Here is a 21,975-nt window from a genome sequence, read left to right as displayed (position 1 = left end):
CTTAATGTATTTTCATTTATATCCATACTATTTTCCACACTATGGGGATTGAATCTAGGGCCTTGTATAAGTACTCTTGGCCTTTAATACTGTTTAAATAACTAACAGTTTGGGATCATAAGCTTTGTTCAAAACAAAGGCATATTTCCCTTTTTATAATTTAAGTAGGGCTGTTCAGACACCATCCAACTACCCTATTCTGCGTTGTATTTTCTCACTCATTGTTTGCATCTGGTATTGAACCTTGTCTTAGTTACTGTTTATTGATGTGAAGAAAGACCGTGAAAACAGAAGAAAACGTTGAATTGGGAGCTTGCTTAGTTTCAAGGGTTAGTTCATTATCGTTGTGGCAGGGAGAGTGGCAACAGGAGGCAGGAATGGTACTGGAGTAGTAGCTGAGAGCTCATATGCAATCTGCAAGTTGCAGGTTGAGAGAGAGGGGGAGGGAGGGAGAGAGGAAGAGAGAAAGAAAAACATACACACACACTCAAACAAATCTTCAAAGCACAATCCCTGTAATACACCTTTTCTAAAGCCACATCTACTCCAACAAGGCCATACCTTTTTTTTTCTTTTCTTTTTTTTTTTTTTTTGGATATTTTCTTTATTTACATTTCAATTATCCCCTTTCCCAGTTTCCCCTCTGGAAACCCCTTATCCTCTCTCCCCCTGCTTCTATGAGGTACTCCCCCCGACCCCACCCCACACTCCTGCCTCCCCACCCTGGTATTCCCCTACATCAGGGCATTGAGCCTTCCCAGGACCAAGGGCCTCTCCTCCCATTGATGTCCTACAAGGCCATCCTCTGCTACATATGTGGCTGGGGCCATGGGTCCCTCCATGTGTACTCTTTGGTTGGTGGTTTAGTCCCTGGGAGGTCTAGGGTGTCTGGTTGGTTGATATTGTTGTTGTACCTATAGATTGCAAACTCCTTCAGCTCCTTCAGTCCTTTCTCTAACTCTTCCATTGGGGACCCTGTGCTCAGTCCAATTGTTGGTTAAAAGCATCCACCCCTGTATTTGTGGGGCTCTGGCAGAGCCTCTCAGGAGACAGCCATATCAGGCTCCTGTCAGCAAGCACTTCTTGGCAGCCGCAATAGTGTCTGGGTTTGGTGACTATATATGGGTCAGTCTCTGGAAAGGCCATACCTTGTAACCCTTTCTAAACATTCCATTCCCTAGTGACTTTAAGTATTCAAATACATGAACCTGTTGGGACCATTCATACTCAGACCATCACAAACCTTATTGCCATCATTTATTACACTGACAGTTGGAGACTGATGAAAAATTTTCAATTGTTTCTTCTTTACATTTAGTAAATGGAATACTATAGTCTTTTTTTCCCCCATCACTGACAGATTAAATAATTATTACTTATTAGCATTGTGCCTAGTAAAATAAGCCAAGCATGATCATTTTTATGGTAAATCTAAAAGAAAATGTTGAGATAGAATAATGCCACCATGCCTTTATCATTCCTTTGCACAGAGGCAAGGGAAATGGTGAGGTGTTAGTAAAAGGTGTACTAAAGCAGAATTAGTAAATCTAAAGTTATATGTTGATCTGTTGCATAGTCAACAGAAATACGGTTAATATTGTGTATTGAAAATTTGCTGAAAGAATAGGCTTTAGGTCCTCTTACCACACTGTAGAAAATAATTATGGAAGGGATGGATACATAATTTGTTAACTTATACTGATCATTCCATATGTTTATCAAAACATTTTTTGTATTTCTTAAATATGTATAAACTTTTTAAAATTATTAAATGATAATGATAGGTTTTGGCTTTTCTTTGTGTGCCATAGTTTTAGATTTGGCTAGTGGGAACAATTTCTAGCTCTCGTTTCTCTTTTATGTAACACCAACATCTTTGAACTCCTTTGGATTCTGCACAATAAAATGACCAAGATTCATCATATACCTTTTCAATTAAAGAATTCATTTCTTTTAAGACTCTTGGTTCTTTTTGAGGGGAATAAATACTTAGGATACCTAAGTATTAACTATATTTATTGCTGATAGGCTCTGTCATCAGACAGCGACGAGACATGTTGATAAAGAAGCTATGAGTTTATATTGATAGCCTTACTTTAAATTTAGCATTAAAAGAATATATTAATGTGTTGGAGATGAGGCCATTCACATATAGTACCTGTATGAATGAATGTCAGATGGCAAAACTCTGGAGTTCTCCTGTTACGTGATCCAGGAGTTGAACTCAGATTATCAGGTGTACGTAGCAAGTGCTTTTACCTGCTAAGCTATTTTGTGAGCCCTGATATGATGTTTTCACTTACTACTGTAGCCTGTGCACACATAATAACCACATAGTAATGGACTAGTGATTGTTACTGGGAACAATACATAGTGAAGTTTAAGCTATGTTTGCAGTTCTTTTGGCCCTTAAATTGTGTCTTAACTAAGGGTGACTGGTCAGAAAGTGGGCAAGGTGGCACACATATAATAACTAGCACTCGGGCTGACAGGAGACTTGGTGTGAGTTTGAAGCTAGACTGGGGTACATAGCAGAGACCCTGTCTGAAATTTTTTTTTTTAAAGCCAGGCTTGGTAGCACAGGCCTTTAATTCCAGCAGAGCAATGTGGATCTCTATGAGTTCAAGGCCAATTAGTCTGCAAAGTGTTTTAGGCCAGTTAGGCACATGTAAGTGAAACCCTATCTCAAAACAAAACAGTTCCTTGTTAATTTTATGTTTTTTGCTTATATTACTTCAGTATTTCAGTTAGTTGAGTTCATCATGTATGCTTATTTGTATTTAAGTTTTTGTTAGTATTTTGTTTTTGCAGTATTAGTGATCTAACCCAAGGCCTCATACATCCTAGGCAAGCCCTCTGCCACTGAGCTATACCTACAGCCCTGTGTTCAGTTTTTAAATTTAGTTTTAAACTTAATCTTGAGAGATTTTGCTTTGCTATTCACAGAGCTTAAAGTGGTAATAGTGTACATGTACTTGACCTGATTTTGAAATAATTTATTTGGCCTAAAGTAAATCAGGTCATGGAAAATAAGTTGGCAGCAGACCTATTTGCTGCTGTATGTTGGACACAATATTGTAGTATCAGGAAAATTAAGGAAATTACTACTGATTTGTTTAAACTTAAAAAGCTACATATGGGATTGTACCCACTTTAAATATATAATGTGAGTAAAACGGTCTTGGGGAATAGTAGTTGTGTCACCTTTTATTCCCTGAAGAGACTTAGATGTTCTCTACTTTCATATGAGTAGTTAGGGGATTTTTATGTAGATTATATTCCAGATACCCTAGGAAAAAAGTGGATGTGAATTTGTCTAGTGCTTCCTCTGATTCAATTTAGTTGCCATGGTTTTGGTATGAACACTAGAGAAGATACTGTGTTCTCATTGATTCAAGACCCTGTTTAAGTATACAGAACTGTGAAACCGTAAATACACACACACACACACTTTTTTGTTGTTGTTTTATTGTTAAAGGCTAAGGACTTAATGCCTTGTACTTAGGGCCTTGCTCTATGACCAGCAACCCCTTTCTACTTCTATCCTGTATATCTCTACCCCATCATGCTGTGTTTTATATATGATTTCATGCCTAATTTTATACTTAAGAGTTCACACTAGTAATTTCCCTTCAGGACCAACACCAGGTTTTTTCTGCCCTTCATGCTTTTGTCTTTTACTTTTCTTTAACTACAGTGAGAAATCTGGTTGTCATTATCTTTAATATGTTCAACTGTTTAGTTAGTCCTAGTAATATTTGTCAAAGTTTCTTGATTACGTAGGTCATCTTCTTGTCTTAGTGATATAGACAACCTAGCAAGATTTTCCTTTTCTCTACTTCCTCATATTAACTTTATACTTTTTAAATATTTATTTGATGTATATGAGTGTTTTACCTGTCTGTATGTATATACACCCACTTGTATGCCTAATTGCATGCAGAGGTCAGAAGAGTTTGTCAGATTCTCTGGAATTGGAGTTACAGATGACTCTGAACTACCATGTGGTTAGTGGGACTCAAACTAGGTCCTCTTGAAGTTCTTTCAGATGCTGACCCATCTTCTCCAGCCCCACATTAACTTTATTAAACATGTTGTCAATACAGTTTTTAACCTTACCAGGAATATAGGCAGGAGTTGTTTATAGTAGGATTGAGGGATGGCTGGGAGGTTATATGCTACAGAAAAATGAGCAGCGTGAAGAAAACTGGTTAAAAAATAGTTTAAATAATGGCTTTAAAAAAATCATTTGCTGGGATTGAGAATTGACTCAGTGGTTAAAAGCATCATTGTTCTTCTAGAGGACCCAGGTTTGGTTCCCAGTATCCACATGAGTTCTTAGTTCATTAATTCTAGGTATCTGACACCCTCTTTGACCTCTGCAGGCTCCAGGCATGCTTGTAGTGTATATAAATATATGAATACAAGACAGTCAATATACATTTTTTTTTAAAAAAAATAAAAACCCCAAAAACCCAAAGACTTAAAAAAAAAGTCACTTGCTAAATAGGAAACTAAAGGGATTTTAGGAATTGGGCTTAACTGAATTTAAGTAACCTTGGTTAAGTTTTAAGGATTGATCATTTGGAAATTCTGGTGTAAGTTCTAGTGAAATGGTCACCTGTTTCTGATTTCTGGCTACCATTTCTCTTGCTTCCCTTTTTTTGCAGCTGTCATGCCTGTGCTGATTTAGAGAGAACTGCTTGTTCTGCTCACTTTACATTCATTCAACTCCTACTTACCCCTGTCTGTTTCTAAGGCAATATTTTTATAAGAATCAGCCAAAATTACCTTCAGTGCTTAGAAGGTTGCATTTTTCTTGGAATGTTGGCTACCTTGTTTTGCAATTAAGACTGCTTCTGGGTCTTTGAAGAAACTAATGTAAGATCAGTTGTGGTTTCAATTTTTAAATATTTCTACCACTACTTTTCAGTTTTTCTGTGTAGTTTAAAACTGGGCCCATCTGGCCCTATCTTTTGTCTGACTTTCTAAGGAACATTTTGGACTTAAATTTTTTTCTTTCCTTCTGTCATTCAATATGACACTTGATAGTAAGCTTCTAGGCAATTGGATTAAAATTTACTTCTCTTTTAAAAGTCAAGAGTACATACTAATTTCTAGTATAGAATTGTAATTTGTATGAGCCTGCAATTTTAAAGTTGTATAACTTTATAAATTCTCTTTTGTTTTCTGAAATTAATTTATGTAGTTTGTTAATTTAAAAACAGAATGTCGCAACTGAAGAGACTTTAAAGGACAAGTAGTACTCCCACATCTCACCCAAGAACAAATGTTCTTCCACACAGTGCTTGTTTTAACAGTTAGAATTCACTCTTCCAAAACAGCTTGTTTTTGTCCAATGTATTTAGTGAGTGTTGCTTTTCTATTTGAGGATTTACCTATTTTTGTATTTTGTATTTGAGGATTTACCTACCATTTTTGGATTCAGACATCTAGGTGTTGGTGATTTCTAAAAACTAGATACCTGAGATGTTAATGCATATGACGCCTGAGTACAAGACTGGAATGGGTGTGATGATGAGGAATGCTTACGTATAGAAGTTAAAAGTCATGGCTGTGTATTTATATTTGGTAGATTGATGATCCAGAGAAATTTTATTAAGAGTTGTCAGATGGGTTCTAGTTGACTCTGGCTATGGAAAAAAGTCAGTTCAATTGGCTTTCTTCCTTTGTCTTTAGTTAATGTATGATGTTCTGTGTGGATACCAGAAAAAAAAAAAGTCTTTTAAAGCTCACTAGAATGTTTCTCCAAACTGGAATTTTAAATAGTTTTAGCATTATCTTTCTCTCTAAGGAGTAATATTTGGCCGGGCGGTGGTGTCGCACGCCTTTAATCCCAGCACTTGGGAGGCAGAGGCAGGCGGATTTCTGAGTTTGAGAGTTCAAGGCTAGCCTGGTCTACAGAGTGAGTTCCAGGACAGCCAAGGCTACACAGAGAAACCCTGTCTCGAAAAACCAAAAAAAAAAAAAAAAAAAGAAGTACTATTTGAATACTAAACTAGGCATTCTAAATTGTTTATCTGTGTAAGTAATGAGGTAAAAATACTTAGGAAAGTAAAAATGTTTTTTCTATATAATCCTTTTCTTCATTGTTTGATTTAAAATATTACTAAAGTATTACCACTTTTAGTTTTCATTAGTTAGTTCAGTCTTGTGTTTTTGATGTGTGTGAGAATGGTTTTTTTGTTGTTGTTGTTGATTTTTTTTTTTTTTTTTTGCTTGCATGCATGTAAAAGCATTTTGTGCATGCCCAGTACCCACAGAAGCTAGATCCTCTGGAACTGGAGTTACAGATAACTGTGAGCCATCGTGTGTGTGCTGGGAATGGAATACAAGTCCTCTGAAAGAGCATCCAGCGCTCTTAACTGCTGAAGTATCTCTCTGGCCTCAGTTCAGGTGCTTTTAAAATTAAAAACAAGACCTGGAGTGAAGGTTCAGCACCAGTACTGGCTGCTCTTTTAGAGGACCTGGATTTGATTTTCACTATCCACATGGAAGCTCTAGCCACTCGTAACTCCCAATTCCATGGCTGCCTTCTGGTGTCTTGGGTAACAGACATTCGAGTACTGGCTGTTTGGTCTTCATGACATGACTCTGTCATTCTGGAGAAATTGCTCACTTTCTGAATCACACAGGTTCATCTTACACTGTCTGCTAAGGTCCATTCCTGGGAATTGGTTAGAGATGTCCCTAGGGGCCAGGTTTTATGCACTGGGTATGGTTTCTTTAATTTTAGCCCCTTTAACAGAGATTGAGAACATGCATATATATATATAGTCACATACATATAAAATACATACTCATGTAGATTCAAGTACATGGCACATGTCTTGAGATCATAGAGATATCTTCAGTACCAACCCATCCCCACAATTTTTTTTCATCCCTTTTGTTGACAGTGAGCATTAGCATCACATTTATTCAAACTTGTAATATTTCTAAAAAAGTATTTGCTTATTTCACTGCAGTAAAGCCATTAAGATATTCAGGATTTGGGGCTGAGGAGATGGCTCAATGGATAAGTACTCTCTGGGAAACTGAGGATTAGACTTTGGATCCCCATCATCTGGGATGAGAGGGGCAAGCATGGTAGTGCCTATGACCCCCTAGCACTGTGGAGTTAGAAGTTGGGAACACCCCAGAAATTCAGTGGTCAGCCAGTCTAGTCAGTTGGTGAGCTCCAGGTTCAGTAAAAGACCCTGTCTCCTGTAAGATGGAGAGATAGAGGCGAATGCCTGACATTGATTTGTGGTTTCTATAAACATGTTTCTATAAACATGCCTACACAGGCACATGCACTGCACACATACTCAAGTTATTCAGTTGGTTTACAGGCATACACTTGCCTTGTCAGCACTAAGATCAATGGCGTAAAGTCACACTGTTCACAAATTACTTGGTGTTCTGTCTGCCTGGCTTTTGATCAGTTAGTCTGTACTTGATTTATTTGAAATAAAAGTAGGTTTCTTGGTTCTCCTTTGCTATAAATTTTAATTTTTTTCCCCTCTGTTTCCATTCTTAGTGAATGATATGAGCAACATTAACATTTTTCCTAAAGTAAAAACTATAAAAAAGGTAAATTCAGTTAGAGGTCACTTCCTTCATTTGAGACCTGTTCCACCCAATTTTCCATCACTTGTAGGGAACAAGCTTTATTTTTTATATATATAAAAAGATAACCAGATACTTTCTTACTAACTTTCTTACAAACATGTAAGATTTACTTTTTCTTTTCTTTCTTTTTTTTTTTTTTTGTGTGTTCTGAGACAGGGTTTTGTTTAATTTTTGCCTTTCCTGTAGACCAGCTAGCCTCAGACTTGTAGAGCTCTTTCTGCCTCTGCTTTCCAAGTGCTAAGATTAAAGGTGTTAGCCACTACTGCCTGGCTGTTTGAAGTTTAAGAGAAAGGCTCTCACACTCACTGTATCCTAGGCTGATCTGAAACTACTGTGTATCCCAACATTCTCCTGCCTCAATCTCTTGAGTGCTACCACACTTTCCTTTTTGGTTTTTGGTTTTTTGTGTAGCCTTGGCTGTCCTGCCTCGAACTCAGAAATCCGCTTGCCTCTGCCTCCCAAGTGCTGGGATTAAAGGCGTGTGCCACCACCGCACTACCATACTTTCTTATATGGGGTTTTTGTTTTATTTTTGGGATGGGATCTTAACCTAGGTAACCTTGGTTGCCCTGAAGCTTGCTATGTAGACCATACAGCCTAGAGAGCTGACTGGCTCGGCCTTAGAGTACTGGAATTAAAGAGTAGGTGCCACCATGCCTGTTAGTTTGATTATATTGCTTAGTAATAATATCTCTTGAAAAATTCACGTACTATTAGTGCATGTAGTTCTTCAGAATAGTAATTATGTAAGCATGTGACTTTAAATTGTATTTTTACTTTAGTCTCATTCTCTCACATGCTGATTGTTTTATATTCTGTAAATTACTTTAAAGTCATTTTTTAAAAATGTATATACTTTATGTGTATGAGTGTTTTGCCTGCATATATATATTTGTGTACTGTATGCATGTCTTGCTCCCGTTGAGGCCAGAAGAGGGCATTGGATCTCCTGGAACTAGAGTTTCAGACCTATATGGGTGAGCTGCTATATGGGTGAGCTGCTAGTAATCAAACGTGGGTCTTCAGGAAGAGCAGCCAGTGTATTCTTTACCTGTGAGGCATCTCTCCAGCCCCCCTTTAATATTATGTATATGTAGTTTTTCCACACCCTGTGTTGCCAAATAATTTATATATTCAGCATGATCCTAACCTCAATGGAATATTGTTTAAAATTGTTATCTTGAGCTTTGAGACAGCTGCTTTAAAATAGATCCTAACATAATACAAGTGGGTAGTGTATTTTTCTTTGACTCCTTAGTTTTTGTTTATGTAGACATCCTCCACCTTGTTGGCTTCTTTTTTTTCCCCCTTCTTTCCTTCTTTTTTCCTGTTGATACTAAGGCACTATACCTAGACACATACCGTTATTATGTACTGCAGCTCTTTCAACATCATTCAGATGGACTTATGCGGTAGAGTCACATTACTTTGTTCATGAAATCCTTGTATATAAGACTGGGTGAAATACAGCCAGCTTACTGTTTCTGTCATTACTATAGTCTTGAATTGATCTTGTTAAAAAACAAAGTCATATTATAAAAATGGTGGGAATCCTCCCCTCCTTCCCCAACACACACTTATAGAGGCCTAGTCAGTGGAAAACAGTAGAATGTTCTTATTCCTTGCTATTCAGGAAGGAACTGTACTTAAGGAAAAAAAAGATTTACTTTTGTGCATTTGTGTTTTGCATGAATTTGTGTCTGTGTTAGATCCCCTGGAACCAGAATTAGACAGTAGTGAGCTGCCATGTTGGGAATTGAACCCAGGTCCTCTGGAAGAGCAGTCAGTTTTCTTAACTGCTGAGCCGTCAGAACTCTACTTTCTTATCGTTTATAATTGTAATTTGGTGAAATGGTTTGCTAAGTCACACTCTTGAGATTGTCATAAAAAAACCTTGTATTTATATTTTCATCGATACTGTCGCACATGTATAATTGACTCACATAAATTGATCATGGGCTTTTTTTTAACTGTAGTAAATTACTGCATGTAAAATTTTTGTCACATATATTCCTAGAGAAGAAAATAAGAACGAACATAGGATGCTGTAAGGTGGCTTTTCTGAAACATTCTTATCTGGTTCCAACTCTTTAGAATGTTAGCATATTTATGAGAGCTGTCCACTCCTTGTTCTAAGTATTTAGATTAGAGAGCAAACAGAAGGCAGAAATTGTCTAACAAAGAATAAAGTTAAGAAAAGTGAGTAGTGTGCTGTATATCTGCTTTTAAAACTTAAAAAAAAAAAGATGGAAGATAACCTTGGTAGTCCAGTATGAGTGACCTAATTAAGACTTAGCCAGATTTCTACATGGTTTTCGTGATCTTTACTTTTCATGAAAAGTTGATTGCTCTTTTTAAAACCATTTTTAGTTACTCTACAAAATCACCTGTACTATGTAAAATTAGCATGTGGCCTATCAGATGCTCTGGTGTTTACATACACAATTCATATTAAAGCAAGTAGAATTCTTGTACCATTTTTAGAATACTATTATGAGCTCAGGGTCAGTTCAGTGTTCTCTCCCTTTCTCCTTCCCTATTTAACACTCATACGTTATTTATTTAGGTGCATGTATCTTTAATAATTCTCTTACCCTATAATAAGCCCTGCAACTGGCCAGAGAGATGATGGCTCACTGGTTTCATGGTGGCTCACAACCATTCATAACTCCAGTTCCAGGGCATCTGGCATACTTTTCTGCCCTCCATGGGCTCTAGGCATCTACATCATACATAACACATACATATAGGCAAACGCTAGTGCACATAAGTAGATCTAAAAATTTTAAAGCCCTATGATTTTGTAAACTTTGGAAATAAAAGTCAAGGGAAAGTTCTGATCAGATCTCTGTTTTCTTTATACTACACTAGTATTAAAATGTTAAGCATCAAAACTTTACAAGTATAGGCTCATCAAGTTACATGCTAAAGATAGTATACTAGTTACTTTTCTCATTGTGACAAAATACCCAACAAGAAGCAATTTATGGGAGGAAGGGTTTGTTTGGCTCACACTTTGAAGGTACAGTCCATCCTGGTGGGCAAGTCCTAGCAACAGGAGTTGAGGCAGCTGGTTTACACTGTACCCCCTTTCAGGAAACAGATGAATGCATGCTAGTGCTTAGCTTACTTTTTCCTTTTCATGCAGTCCTGCACCCCAGTCTTGGGATTTGTGCTACTCATATGCAAGGTGGGTCTTTTTACTTGGAATTAAATAGTTCCTCACTGCTATGCCTCGTGGCTTGTTTCTTAGGTTATTCTAGATCCTGTCGAGTTGATGGCATTAGCCATCACACAGAATAGCAAATGTTTTTGCTCTGTTTTTATTTGAGAAAACTTTCTTTCAGTCCAGGCTTGCCTTGAACTCTATGTAGGTGAGATTGACCTTGAACTCCTTGCTCCTCTGCCTCCTGAGTGTTAAAATTGCAGGCATGCTAACTAAAAAAAAAAAGTCCTCCTGACTTATTCTAAAACATTTCAATGCCAGCGTTCCCTTTGTTGGTCTGAGTCCCTGTATGATGGATTCCCCTTTTTTACCTGAAGGTGAAGGCTATTGTGTAGCCCAAGATTAAAATAGCTATTAGTAATATTTAGTACTTAAAAATAGTAGTTAGTGTTTTGCCTGATCTTACAATGTTTTAGTTAAGAATCTTGTATTTCCCTGTTATTTTGTTCTATGGAGAATTAGCCATTTAATCCAAAGATTATTACTTAAGAGTTAGTGTGTTCTTAAAAGAAATAAAATGGGGGACTGGGGAGGTAGCTTAGCAGTTGACCCTGGCTGTTCTTCAGAGGGCCTATGTTCAATTCCCAGCACCTATATGGCAACACACATCTGTCTGTAATTCACACATGTGGTGCACATATCTGTAAGAAGACCAAACACCAACTCATAAAAAATTTAAATAGTCAAAAATAAAAATCAGTATAATTTTTGCACTTTGAAATACCCTTCTCTGTCTTTGACTTTATTACAATGCTAGGGATGGAATCAGGGACCTTGTGCATGCTAGGCAGGTGCACTACCAGCCACACTTCAACCCAGGACACAGATTTATATCAAAAGCATGTAATTGTGGCCTGAGCTGTGAGAGTACTTGTGGTATTAGAGGTTGCTCGAATAAAGGATTTAATAATGAACAGGGACAAAATTTGTACAGTGTTTTTCTGAGATGAACATGAATAGAGAGCTAGTTGTTAGAATTTATGTTAAATCTCCTGTGCACGTCTACATGTGACCCAGAAAACCTGATCAAGTCATTGCATGAGTTCATAAGTTATTTAGGTATAAGAATGAATCATTAATTAATGTAAATCTAGTTTATAAGAGTAATAGGAGTATTTGGCCATTCTTTTTTTAAAAAATTTATTTATTATTTATATGAATACACTGTAGCTATCTTCAGACACACCAGAAGAGGGCATCAGATCCCATTACAGATGGTTGTGAGCCACCATGTGGTTGCTGGGAATTGAACTCAAGACCTCTGGAAGAGCAGTCAGTGCTCTTAGTCACTGAGCCATCTCTCCAGCCCCTGGCCATTCTTGAAGTAGGTTTTTGTGCAAATAATCTTATTTTGTATATGTAGCATAAAAAATAGGAAGATTACAGTCATAAACAGAATCATTAGATCAGAGACTTGAGGGTTAGAATGACAAAATTTATTATCACATCTCTGAAGAATAAAAATGGTATTACTCTTCTGTCTTTTTCTTTTGAAATCAGTTTCCTTTTGGAAAAAAAAAAGGTTTTTTTTTTTTTTTTTTGTAATACAAATGTAGTCCTATGGATTTGAATTTGCAGGTTTCACTACTATTCTGGTTCTAGAATCCAGAATGTTAAAACTGAGAGACTTTTTTCATAATTTTAAGTAAATTGATTTACTAGTATAATAATAGCCTGTATTAAAATTTTAAGACAGTTTATAATCTGTGAACATTCAATATGAATGTTTTTTTGCTTTGTTTTTGTTTTTTTTGGTTTTTCGAGACAGGATTTCTCTGTGTAGCCTTGGCTGTCCTGGAACTCATTCTGTAGACCAGGCTGGCCTCCAACTCAGAAGTCCGCCTGCCTCTGCCTCCCAAGTGCTGGGATTAAAGGCGTGCGCCACTACTGCCCGGCTGTAATATGAATGTTTTTATATAATTTTGGTATGAAATTCATAAATGTTAGTACACTGAACTTCTTTAGACTGTTGTCTTGTGAGGGTAGTTCATGTCTATTTTTATAAAATTTGAACAATTTTCAATGTGTACAATTGGTTTCAGTGGTTTTAGTCACAATAGAATGGAGTTTCTTTTCTGCCTGTCATAAACTTTGTGATCTCTATTGTTGGAAAATTATGAAGCGAGAATGACTAGTATGAGGAATACAGTAATGAATATGTTGAATTAAATACATTAAATCCTAGACTTTCTTTTCTTCGGGGGGGGGGGGGCGGGGCCCCTCGGGGCTCCCTCCCTTCCTCCCTCCCTCCCTCACTCCCTTGTTTTGGTTTTTCAAGACTGTTTCTCTGTGTTGGCCTGACTGTATGGAACTTTCTTAGTAGACTGAGCTGGCCTCATACTCAGAGATCCACCTGTCTCTGCCTCCTAAGTGGGATTAAAGGTGTGTACCACCACATCAGTGTATACTAGACTTTCAAAACATTTACTTAAAAAATTATTTATTTACTTATTGTGTGTGTGTGAATATGTGTGTGTGAAAATGTAGGCACATACACATGAAGGGCCATTTGTGGAGGTCAGGGGTCTTTTGTTTTTGTTACTGCTGTTACACCTACTCTAGGTTAGCTTATTACAAGCTTCTGGGCAGTTCTTCTGTAGAAATTCTAGGACTCCAGATGCATATTTGCCAGATGCAGCTTTATATGTGAATTAAGTCCTGAGACTTAACTCCAGTTGTCAGATTGGTACTGCTAGAACTTGTATTCAATGAAATATTTCTTCTCCCCCAAGAAAGTACTTTATACAAAAAAAATTTACAATGCCAAAGCTTCTGTTACCATTACTTTGAGGAAGTAGATTCGCATTAAGTGATAATTTGTTATTATGTCTAAATAATTTATGAATTCATACAATGACCTTATTAGGTTTTCTGGGTAATGTGTATAGTGTAGATGAAACATAAACTATGTTTTTATGTTCCTCTTAGACAACTGCTGTATATAATCTGTGTGTTTGTTAGCAGTTTCAAGTGCTTTTTTCTTCTGGTTAATTGGTCGCACAGAAGAGCAGTTACCAGTTTTGTGCTAAATACCAAAGTGATTTTGTCTGGCATAGGCATGGTGATAGCACTGTTTTTGGTGTAAGGTTGTATGTTTATGCATTTCAGTTATTCTACATAAATGAGACCTTTTTGTGAGATGGAGGCAGTTGATTTTTTTTTCTTCTTCTTCTCATTTCACTAGTCACCTACAAAAGCTGTATATAATGCCAGACATTGGAACCATCCAGACTCAGAAGAACTGCCTGGACCACCAGTAGCAAAACCTCAGAGTGTCACAGTAAGTAAAGTCTTTTCTTTCCCTTAAAATAAATTAGAAATTAGATAATTACTATCTTAATTTTTCTTCTTACAGGGTTATAATTGAAGGCTTTACAAATTAAAACTTTGTAGGAGCTCAAGGACAGTCTGGGTTTCACACTGAGACCCTATCTCAGAAACTAAACAACAAAACCAAACCAAAGCTTTTAATCATGACTCATGTTTCATAGAATTTATAATATTTAGGGTTTAAGAAATATTATTCCTTATATGAAGTGTTAGTATTGATTTGTGTGTGTGTGTGTGTGTGTGTTATGTATATATTTTTGTGGGTGTGTATATAGGTATGTATGTACTCAGTAGAGGATAACTTTTTATGAGTAATTTCTTCTAGCATATTGGTTCTGGCAATCAAACTCAGATTGTCAGGCTTGCTTGGCAAGCACCCTTACCTGCTAAGCAATCTCATTGGCCTTCTCTGCCTAATTTTCTGAGAAAGGGTCTCATTAAATTTGGCTAGTTTAGCCAGACTGGTGAGCTCCCAGGATCCACAAGTCTTCACCACAAACTGCTAGGGTACTGTTTTTGCCTTTTTTTTTTTTTTTTAAAAAAAAAGAATGTGAATACTAAGGATTTAAACCCTCATAAACTCATACTTGCATAGCAGGTACTTTATGCACTCCCAACCTTTTGATCCTGAGAATTTATAATAAAGCTAGACATGATGGCCCATTCCTGTAATCCTAATACTTGGAAGGCTGAGGTAGGAACCACCATCTTGTTGCCAACAAGGACTATACAGCAAGACCTCACTCTGTCCAAAGCTATATTGTAGACCGTATTCTACAACATGTGGATCTATTTTATTTTTTTTAAGTTTGGGGCCTCTGCCTTTTTATGAATTATTTCCTTTATTATTATGTGTAAGAGTGTTTTGCCCGAATATTTATCATTGTATATCTCTTTTTTTGTTTGTTTTGTTGGTATTTGTTTTTTGTTGTTGGTGATTTTTGTTTTGTTTTGTTTTTGTTTTTGTTTTTTTGTTTTCTTGAGACAGGGTTTCTCTGTGTATCTTTGGCTGTCCTGGGACTCATTCTGTAGACCAGGCTGGCTGTGAATTTAAAAGAGGCTTCTAAGTGCTGGGATTAAAGATGTTCTTCACCTCTGCCTGGCTATTTATATTTGTATATATTAAAGTGACTTTTATTCCTTAATTTGATTTTCATAGAGCTAAAATTACATTCAATTAATACTTTCCATACCTTTTGTAAAATATTCTTGCTAGGTATGCTACCCACAATCCAGGCAACTAGGAGATGAAGCCTTGGTCATCTTGAGTTACCAAAGGAATGAGTTCTTAGAACAATAACAAAAATTTGAGGATCGGGGGTCATGTGTTTGTGTTGCTAGTGACTGAACCCAGGGCCTTGTTACATAGGTTAATGTTCATCCTCAGCTCTCAGAATAGAACTTGTAATAAACACAGCATAATGTTTTTTCCTAAGTTGATTATAAAGTCACCATCATATATGCTAGTAATTATTTGTGATTCTGAAACATGCTTTGTTCTTTTTACAACATTTTTGTTCTATATTGCTTTAGTTTCCTACGCTTCTGTGATTCCTTTGCTGTAGTTTTGTGAAGCCCTGTCTAACTGCTTATCAATGCTACTTATGCATGCAATTGTGGTTCTTTATTCTGTTAACAGCCTTGGAAGCAAAGAAATGATATGAAATGTGAAGCTTTAAAAAAGCTAGAAGTATTTCTCAAGTGGTCCTTTTTTTTTTTTTTGGCGTGTAAAACAAAATTTAAGTCTTAGTAATGCATGGAATTTAAATTATCTCTTAGGACCTTTCAGCAGCCTCCCTCTTCCCCCTTTAAAAAAGTTTCATTTACTTTTTCAAAGCTAAATTTGTCACATAGACAAGATGTTACCTTTTAAAATATATTTGCTTAGAACAACTAATTTAATACCTTTATTAATAGGTGAGGCTGTCTTCAAAGGAACCAAATCAAAAAGATGATGGAGTTTTTAAGGCTCCTGCACCACCACTCAAAGTGATAAAAACTGTGACAATACCTACTCAGCCCTACCAAGAAATAGTTACTGCACTGAAATGCAGAAAAGAAGACAAAGAAGTAAGCAGCCATGTACCATTTCACTGCACGTGGATAGATTTCTATGTGTAACAATTAGCCTTTTGTCTTAAACAAATATCACTACATTGCTAGCCACAGTTTGAACCACAAACGTACTTGTCCTACTTGTCCAATACTAGTGATTCAAAAACATTTTTGTTGCCATCTAATGATTGATTTTATAGGGGTTTTATTAAATACAGTGAGCCTATAGATTTAAATATGCTAGTTCAAAGTTACAAAGAGGCGGGTTTATTTTTTTCTTGGCAGTTATATACTGTTGTTCAGCACGTGAAGCATTTCAATGATGTGGTGGAATTTGGTGAAAATCAAGAGTTCACTGATGACATTGAATACTTGTTAAGTGGCTTAAAGAGTACTCAGCCTCTAAACACACGTTGCCTTAGGTAAGATCTTAATTGTATATTTTATATTGTCGTGTATGCTATGTCATTTTTTCAACTAGATGGGTCTAAATTTGTTAATAAAGCTAGACATTTAAAATTTTTTGTCGATAATTAGTGATATGTTAAAATGTTTCCTTTTTGTATGGTATAGGCTTCAGTTTCCAGATGCTAAAAGATTAAATATTATACTAAATAATCTGAGTTTGGGGTTTTTTTTTGTTTTTAATCTGAGAATTTCAGCCATGGATTGATAGAGCAGTGATTTGAGCAGTGACATGGTTATCTTCTATATATAGCGATAGATTGTTTACCTTGAGTTGGTTATATTATCTATAGTCAGTTGAAATTTATACACTCAAATATAACTACTTCTAGTTCTAAAATAATAGCAGTATTATGAATATGAAAGGGAACTAGAATTGATGATTGGAGGAATTCACTACAGATAATCATGCTATTCATTTTTATGCATGTAGCGTGCCCATTCATACTCTAAGCCTTGGTACATGTTTTAAAAATTTGGTTTTCCCATGGATTTTATATTTTGTGTTGTCAATATTTTAAGCCTTCTACTTCCTTTGTGTTTGATATTATTAGAATTATAGCTAATGTCTAGCAATTTTTTTTTTTTTTTGGTTTTTCGAGACAGGGTTTCTCTGTGTACCCCTGGCTGTCCTGGAACTCACTCTGTAGACCAGGCTGGCCTCGAACTCAGAAATCCGCCTGCCTCTGCCTCCCAAGTGCTGGGATTAAAGGCGTGCGCCACCACAGCACGGCTATGTCTAGCAATTTTTAGCCGCCTTAACATAGTCTGTTTCCTTCTAGTGTTATCAGCTTGGCTACTAAATGTGCCATGCCCAGTTTTCGAATGCATCTGAGAGCACATGGGATGGTTGCGATGGTATTTAAAACTTTGAATGATTCCCAGCACCATCAGGTAGGTAGTTTTTGAGTTTCTGAGGTTGAGAAGTATTATTAAAAAAATTAGAGTTTTTGTTTGTATCAGATAATACTTTCATTGGATATTCATATAAGTGAATTAAACATTGAGTTTTTTTTATTTGCTTGATAAGTAGAGATGATAGCCATATATTTTTGCTTTATATATCATTTTCTTAAGACATTTTTCTTAAGGAAAGTTTATTTATATTAAAATACTATTCAGTTGTCAGTTAACATATACTGAATAGTTTATACTATAAAATGATTTTCTCTATTCAGAAGAGTTTTTTTTAATATTGTTTGATAGTAATGGCATAGATAAGGGTTTTGAAATATAGCCATGGGGCTGTAGAGATGGCTCAGCTATTAAGAGCACTGTCTGCTCTTCCAGAGGTCCTGAGTTCATCTCCCAGCAACCATATGGTAGCTCACAACCATCTGTAATGGGGTCTGATGCCCTCTGCTGGTATACAGGTGTACATGCAGATAGAGCACTCATATACATTAAATAAATATAAATACATCTTTAAAAAAGACATATATATATAGCCATGACTTTAAAATATTTAGTTCATTGTTGGTTCTGGAAAATACCTTCATTGTGAAAAGGAATAAATGATAAAGATTAACCAACCAAAGTTAAATCTTAATGTCATCATAAGTTAGGAAAAAAAAAGTCATTACCAAACCTGACAGTGATATTGAGGTGGCCTTGTGTCAAAGGAAATTACTTTCTAAATACAAATTGAGTGGCACAAAATTAATCTAATACCAATTCTTCTAAAACTAAAAGTAATGAAATTAAAATAAGTGAGTATTCCTCTGTACCCAGGTTGTACTAGATACAGAATAATGAGGACAAAGGCATAAGCAATGTATTGTTTGCTTTATTGACCAGTTAGGTATAAATTTAAGACATAATTTTTTCTTAGTGAGTCCTTAAGGTCTTCACTGTGACATTCTAATTTCCAGCAAAACGCTTTATAAATATTTAATCAAGGGGACTGAAAAGATGATTCAGCAATAAAGGTGATGATCTGGTTTTACTCATGTAAGGGAGCTTACCCCCACCTGTAACGCTAGCTCCAAGCTTTTGGTCTTTATGAATAATTATACCTATATGTGTGCACATGCAGGTGGACACACACACCCCTATATTTTAAGATAAAAATAAAGACAGAAACCAGTATTTAGAGAGTATGTACTTTGGACAACAAAGTCACAATCAAGTGGTTAATTATGTACATTATATTGTTGAACATAGTAATAAATACAGATTTACCTCATACGTTGGCATATCCCAAATACACAGTATTACACAGCCATCCCCTGTTAATAGTGGGAGACTGGTTCTAGGATAATATGACTAAATATTTAGACATTCCTGTATATCCTTCCTTACAATGTCATTTCTGGATTACCTTGAATATCTAATAAAATTTAAATGTTATGCTAGTATTTCTTAAATTGTGTTTAGGAAATAAATCAAGGAAAAGGTTTGTATGTATTAAATACAAGTATAATTCTTTTATTTTTGATCTGTGCATGGTTGGTTGAATTTTTGGATATAGAATGCATTGTGTTAACGTTGATGTTAGACATACCACCTTGAGTATTTTAAAGCACATTTTGTTAATGTTTTATTAAAAGCAGCTACTAGGGTCTAGAAATGTAGCTCAGTTAGTTTGCGTGCTTACTTAATAAACATGAAGCCTTGGATCTGACCCCTATTATGACGTAAACCAGGTATTATGCAGACCTGTAATCCTAATATATAGGAAAGGAGAGACAAGAGGGCCAAAACTACAAGGTTATCCTCAACTACATAATGAATGACTTCAGGGCCAGCCTGGGTTATATGAGATCCTGTCAAAAAAAATGAAACAATCCTGATACATGTCTTTAATTCCAGGACTTGAGAGGCAGAAACAGGCATAACCTTAGGTGTTCAAGGCTATCCTGACCTATTTGGTTTACACAGTGAGTTCCAGTGTTAAAACTGTGTCTCAAGAACTAAAACCACATACCCAACAAAGATGTGTCAGGCCTGGTGGTACATAAGCAAGTAGATCTCCAGGTTAATTTGGTCTCCATATTGAGTTCCAGGCCAGTTAGGACTACAGTGTGAGACCCTGTCTTTACAAATGTTGTCGGATTAAAAAATCTAAAAAAAAATATCAACCCAGCCAGGTGTAATGGTGCATGCCTTTAATTCCATCACTGAGGAGGCAAGGGTGGGTTGATCTCTGTGAGTTTAAGGCTAGCCTGGTCTACATAGTTCCAGGACAGCCAGAGCTGTATCATGAGGCCCTGTCTAGAAAACCAAAACAAAAGAAATGAATCCAGGTATGTTTGCTTCCTTTTAAAAATTACTAGTTTATGAGTGTTTTGCTTGCTTGTATGTCTGCACTAGGTGTGTGCCTGGTGCTTGCAGAGGCCAGAAGATGGCTTTGGATCCCCTAGGACTAGAGTTACAGATAGTTGTGAGTGAGCTATCATGTAGGTGCTTGAAATAGAACTGGGGAACAACTAATGCCCAGTCACAACTGCTGAGTTAGCTCTTCAGCCCCCTAGTTAAATTTATTTCAGTCCCTTGTATACTGATGACAATTTCAGTTGTCTATATTTTACAGAGGGAAAGTTGTGTTTTGATACAAAGTATAAACACATTAATGTTACTGCTTTTATTTTTTTTAAATATACAACACTTGATATCTTTATGCTACAAAGAACATTAAAGGTATATTGCAAAAGGGAATATTTCTGTACTACATAATACATAAAAATGTTCTATAAGCACCTCATTTAGCAAAACTGTTCAAAGAAATGGGTAGTTAAATTTATATTCTAGTTTAATATTCATTAGAGAGGAAAAACAGCTTTCAGTCAGGGTTTTATCAAATAGGTATGTTTTCCTTGAATATTTTGAAAGCATTATCAGGGTCTCCATCAAAACCAACAATAGGAATTTTAGACTTAAAGATGTCAGTAATATTCTTGTTTCTGAAGTTGTTAGTAATTGCTTTCATGAATATTTCTCTTTTGGGGTCTGCCGAAGAATCTGTCCCTCTGTACAGCTGCTCTCATGTACATACTGAGCAGAGACCGTTTGAACATGGATCTTGATAGGGCCAGCTTAGATCTCATGATTCGGCTTTTGGAACTGGAACAAGATGCTTCTTCAGCTAAGCTACTGAATGAAAAAGACATGAACAAGATCAAAGAAAAAATCAGAAGACTCTGTGAAACTGTGCACAATAAACATCTTGATCTAGAAAATATAACGGTGGGTTATTTCCTTCTATAACAAATGAAGATTACATTTAGAAAATCTGATTAGTTACAGTGGCTTTGCAGGTTTGACAAACCTTTTAACCTTTAACAGTCTTGTTTATGGCTTTTGTTGACAAAGTTTTCTATTAAAGTTTAGCTCTGAAAATCATTTCCTATTCTAGTTACTGTAACTATTGCTGGGATGAACCACTATGACCAAAGAAATTTGGGGAAGAAAGGATTTATTTCAACTTAAACTTACAGGTAACATCCATCACTGAGGGAAATAAGGGCAGGAACCTTGGATGCAGTAGCAGTTGTAGAGGCCCTGGAATAGTAGTGCTTATTGGCTTGATCCTCATGACTTACTCAGCCTGCTCTCTTTCACAACCCAGGACCAGCACAATGGACTGTGCCCTGCCCTATCAGTCACCAATTAAGAAATTGCGCTACAGACAGGTTCTCTCCTTTCAGATAACTATAACTTGACTTAACATTAGCCAGCACACTCCTGAAATCACTAAACTTGTTCATCTGTATTTGAGCCTTTCTTAGTTTTGGTTTTGCTGGTAAATAGATGGGGGTGTTTGTTTGTTAAAATTTGTTTAATGTTTTCCTTTTTCTTTTTACATTTTACTTATTAATTAGCAATTGCAATTTTTATACTCTAAATTTCAGAAATCAGAATTTGGAGTATTTATGAACAAGAATTTTTTTTTTAATCTACACTATCTCAGGGTATCTGGAGGCTAGAAGGGGAAATTCTGTCCTTTTTGGAGCCATTTTCCTTTTTGGAGCAGTGTGCCCCCTCATTATAGGATTATGGCCAGTATTTACCTTCGTTCTGAGCACAGTTCCCCAGTGGATGATGGTAGTCTAAATGCTTATGAGGCCAGCATGATAATTGATCCAAGGTTTTGAGGAGAGAACAAAAAGATAATTATTCTATAATCTGATTTTTTTTTTTTTTTTTAAAAAAAACTAACTGTGAAGACGTCAACATTTGCCACAAAAATTTCTGACCATTGATAGTAGTCACAGTGATTGAGGGCTCTCACTGTTCAATATTCTAGACTTATTAAGAAATTTATG

At 36.1% G+C, this 21,975-nt stretch overlaps 1 protein-coding gene across 3 annotated transcripts in view; it reads left to right on the top strand.

The window, feature by feature from the left end:
• The window catches only part of Wapl (WAPL cohesin release factor), a 70,003-nt gene that overhangs the window by 27,772 nt on the left and 20,256 nt on the right, over positions 1-21,975 (top strand). For all 3 annotated transcript variants that reach the window (XM_028789095.1, XM_028789096.1, XM_028789097.1), the window contains exons 5-9: positions 14,046-14,141; positions 16,109-16,261; positions 16,532-16,668; positions 17,494-17,605; positions 20,669-20,896. In XM_028789095.1, the coding sequence (XP_028644928.1) occupies positions 14,046-14,141; positions 16,109-16,261; positions 16,532-16,668; positions 17,494-17,605; positions 20,669-20,896 (726 nt within the window). The remainder of the gene's footprint in view (positions 1-14,045; positions 14,142-16,108; positions 16,262-16,531; positions 16,669-17,493; positions 17,606-20,668; positions 20,897-21,975) is intronic.

Source organism: Grammomys surdaster, unplaced genomic scaffold, assembly GCF_004785775.1.
Source record: "Grammomys surdaster isolate TR1022 unplaced genomic scaffold, NIH_TR_1.0 125789, whole genome shotgun sequence".
Lineage (NCBI taxonomy): Eukaryota > Metazoa > Chordata > Mammalia > Rodentia > Muridae > Grammomys > Grammomys surdaster.
This window is presented reverse-complemented; position numbering and strand designations above follow the sequence as displayed.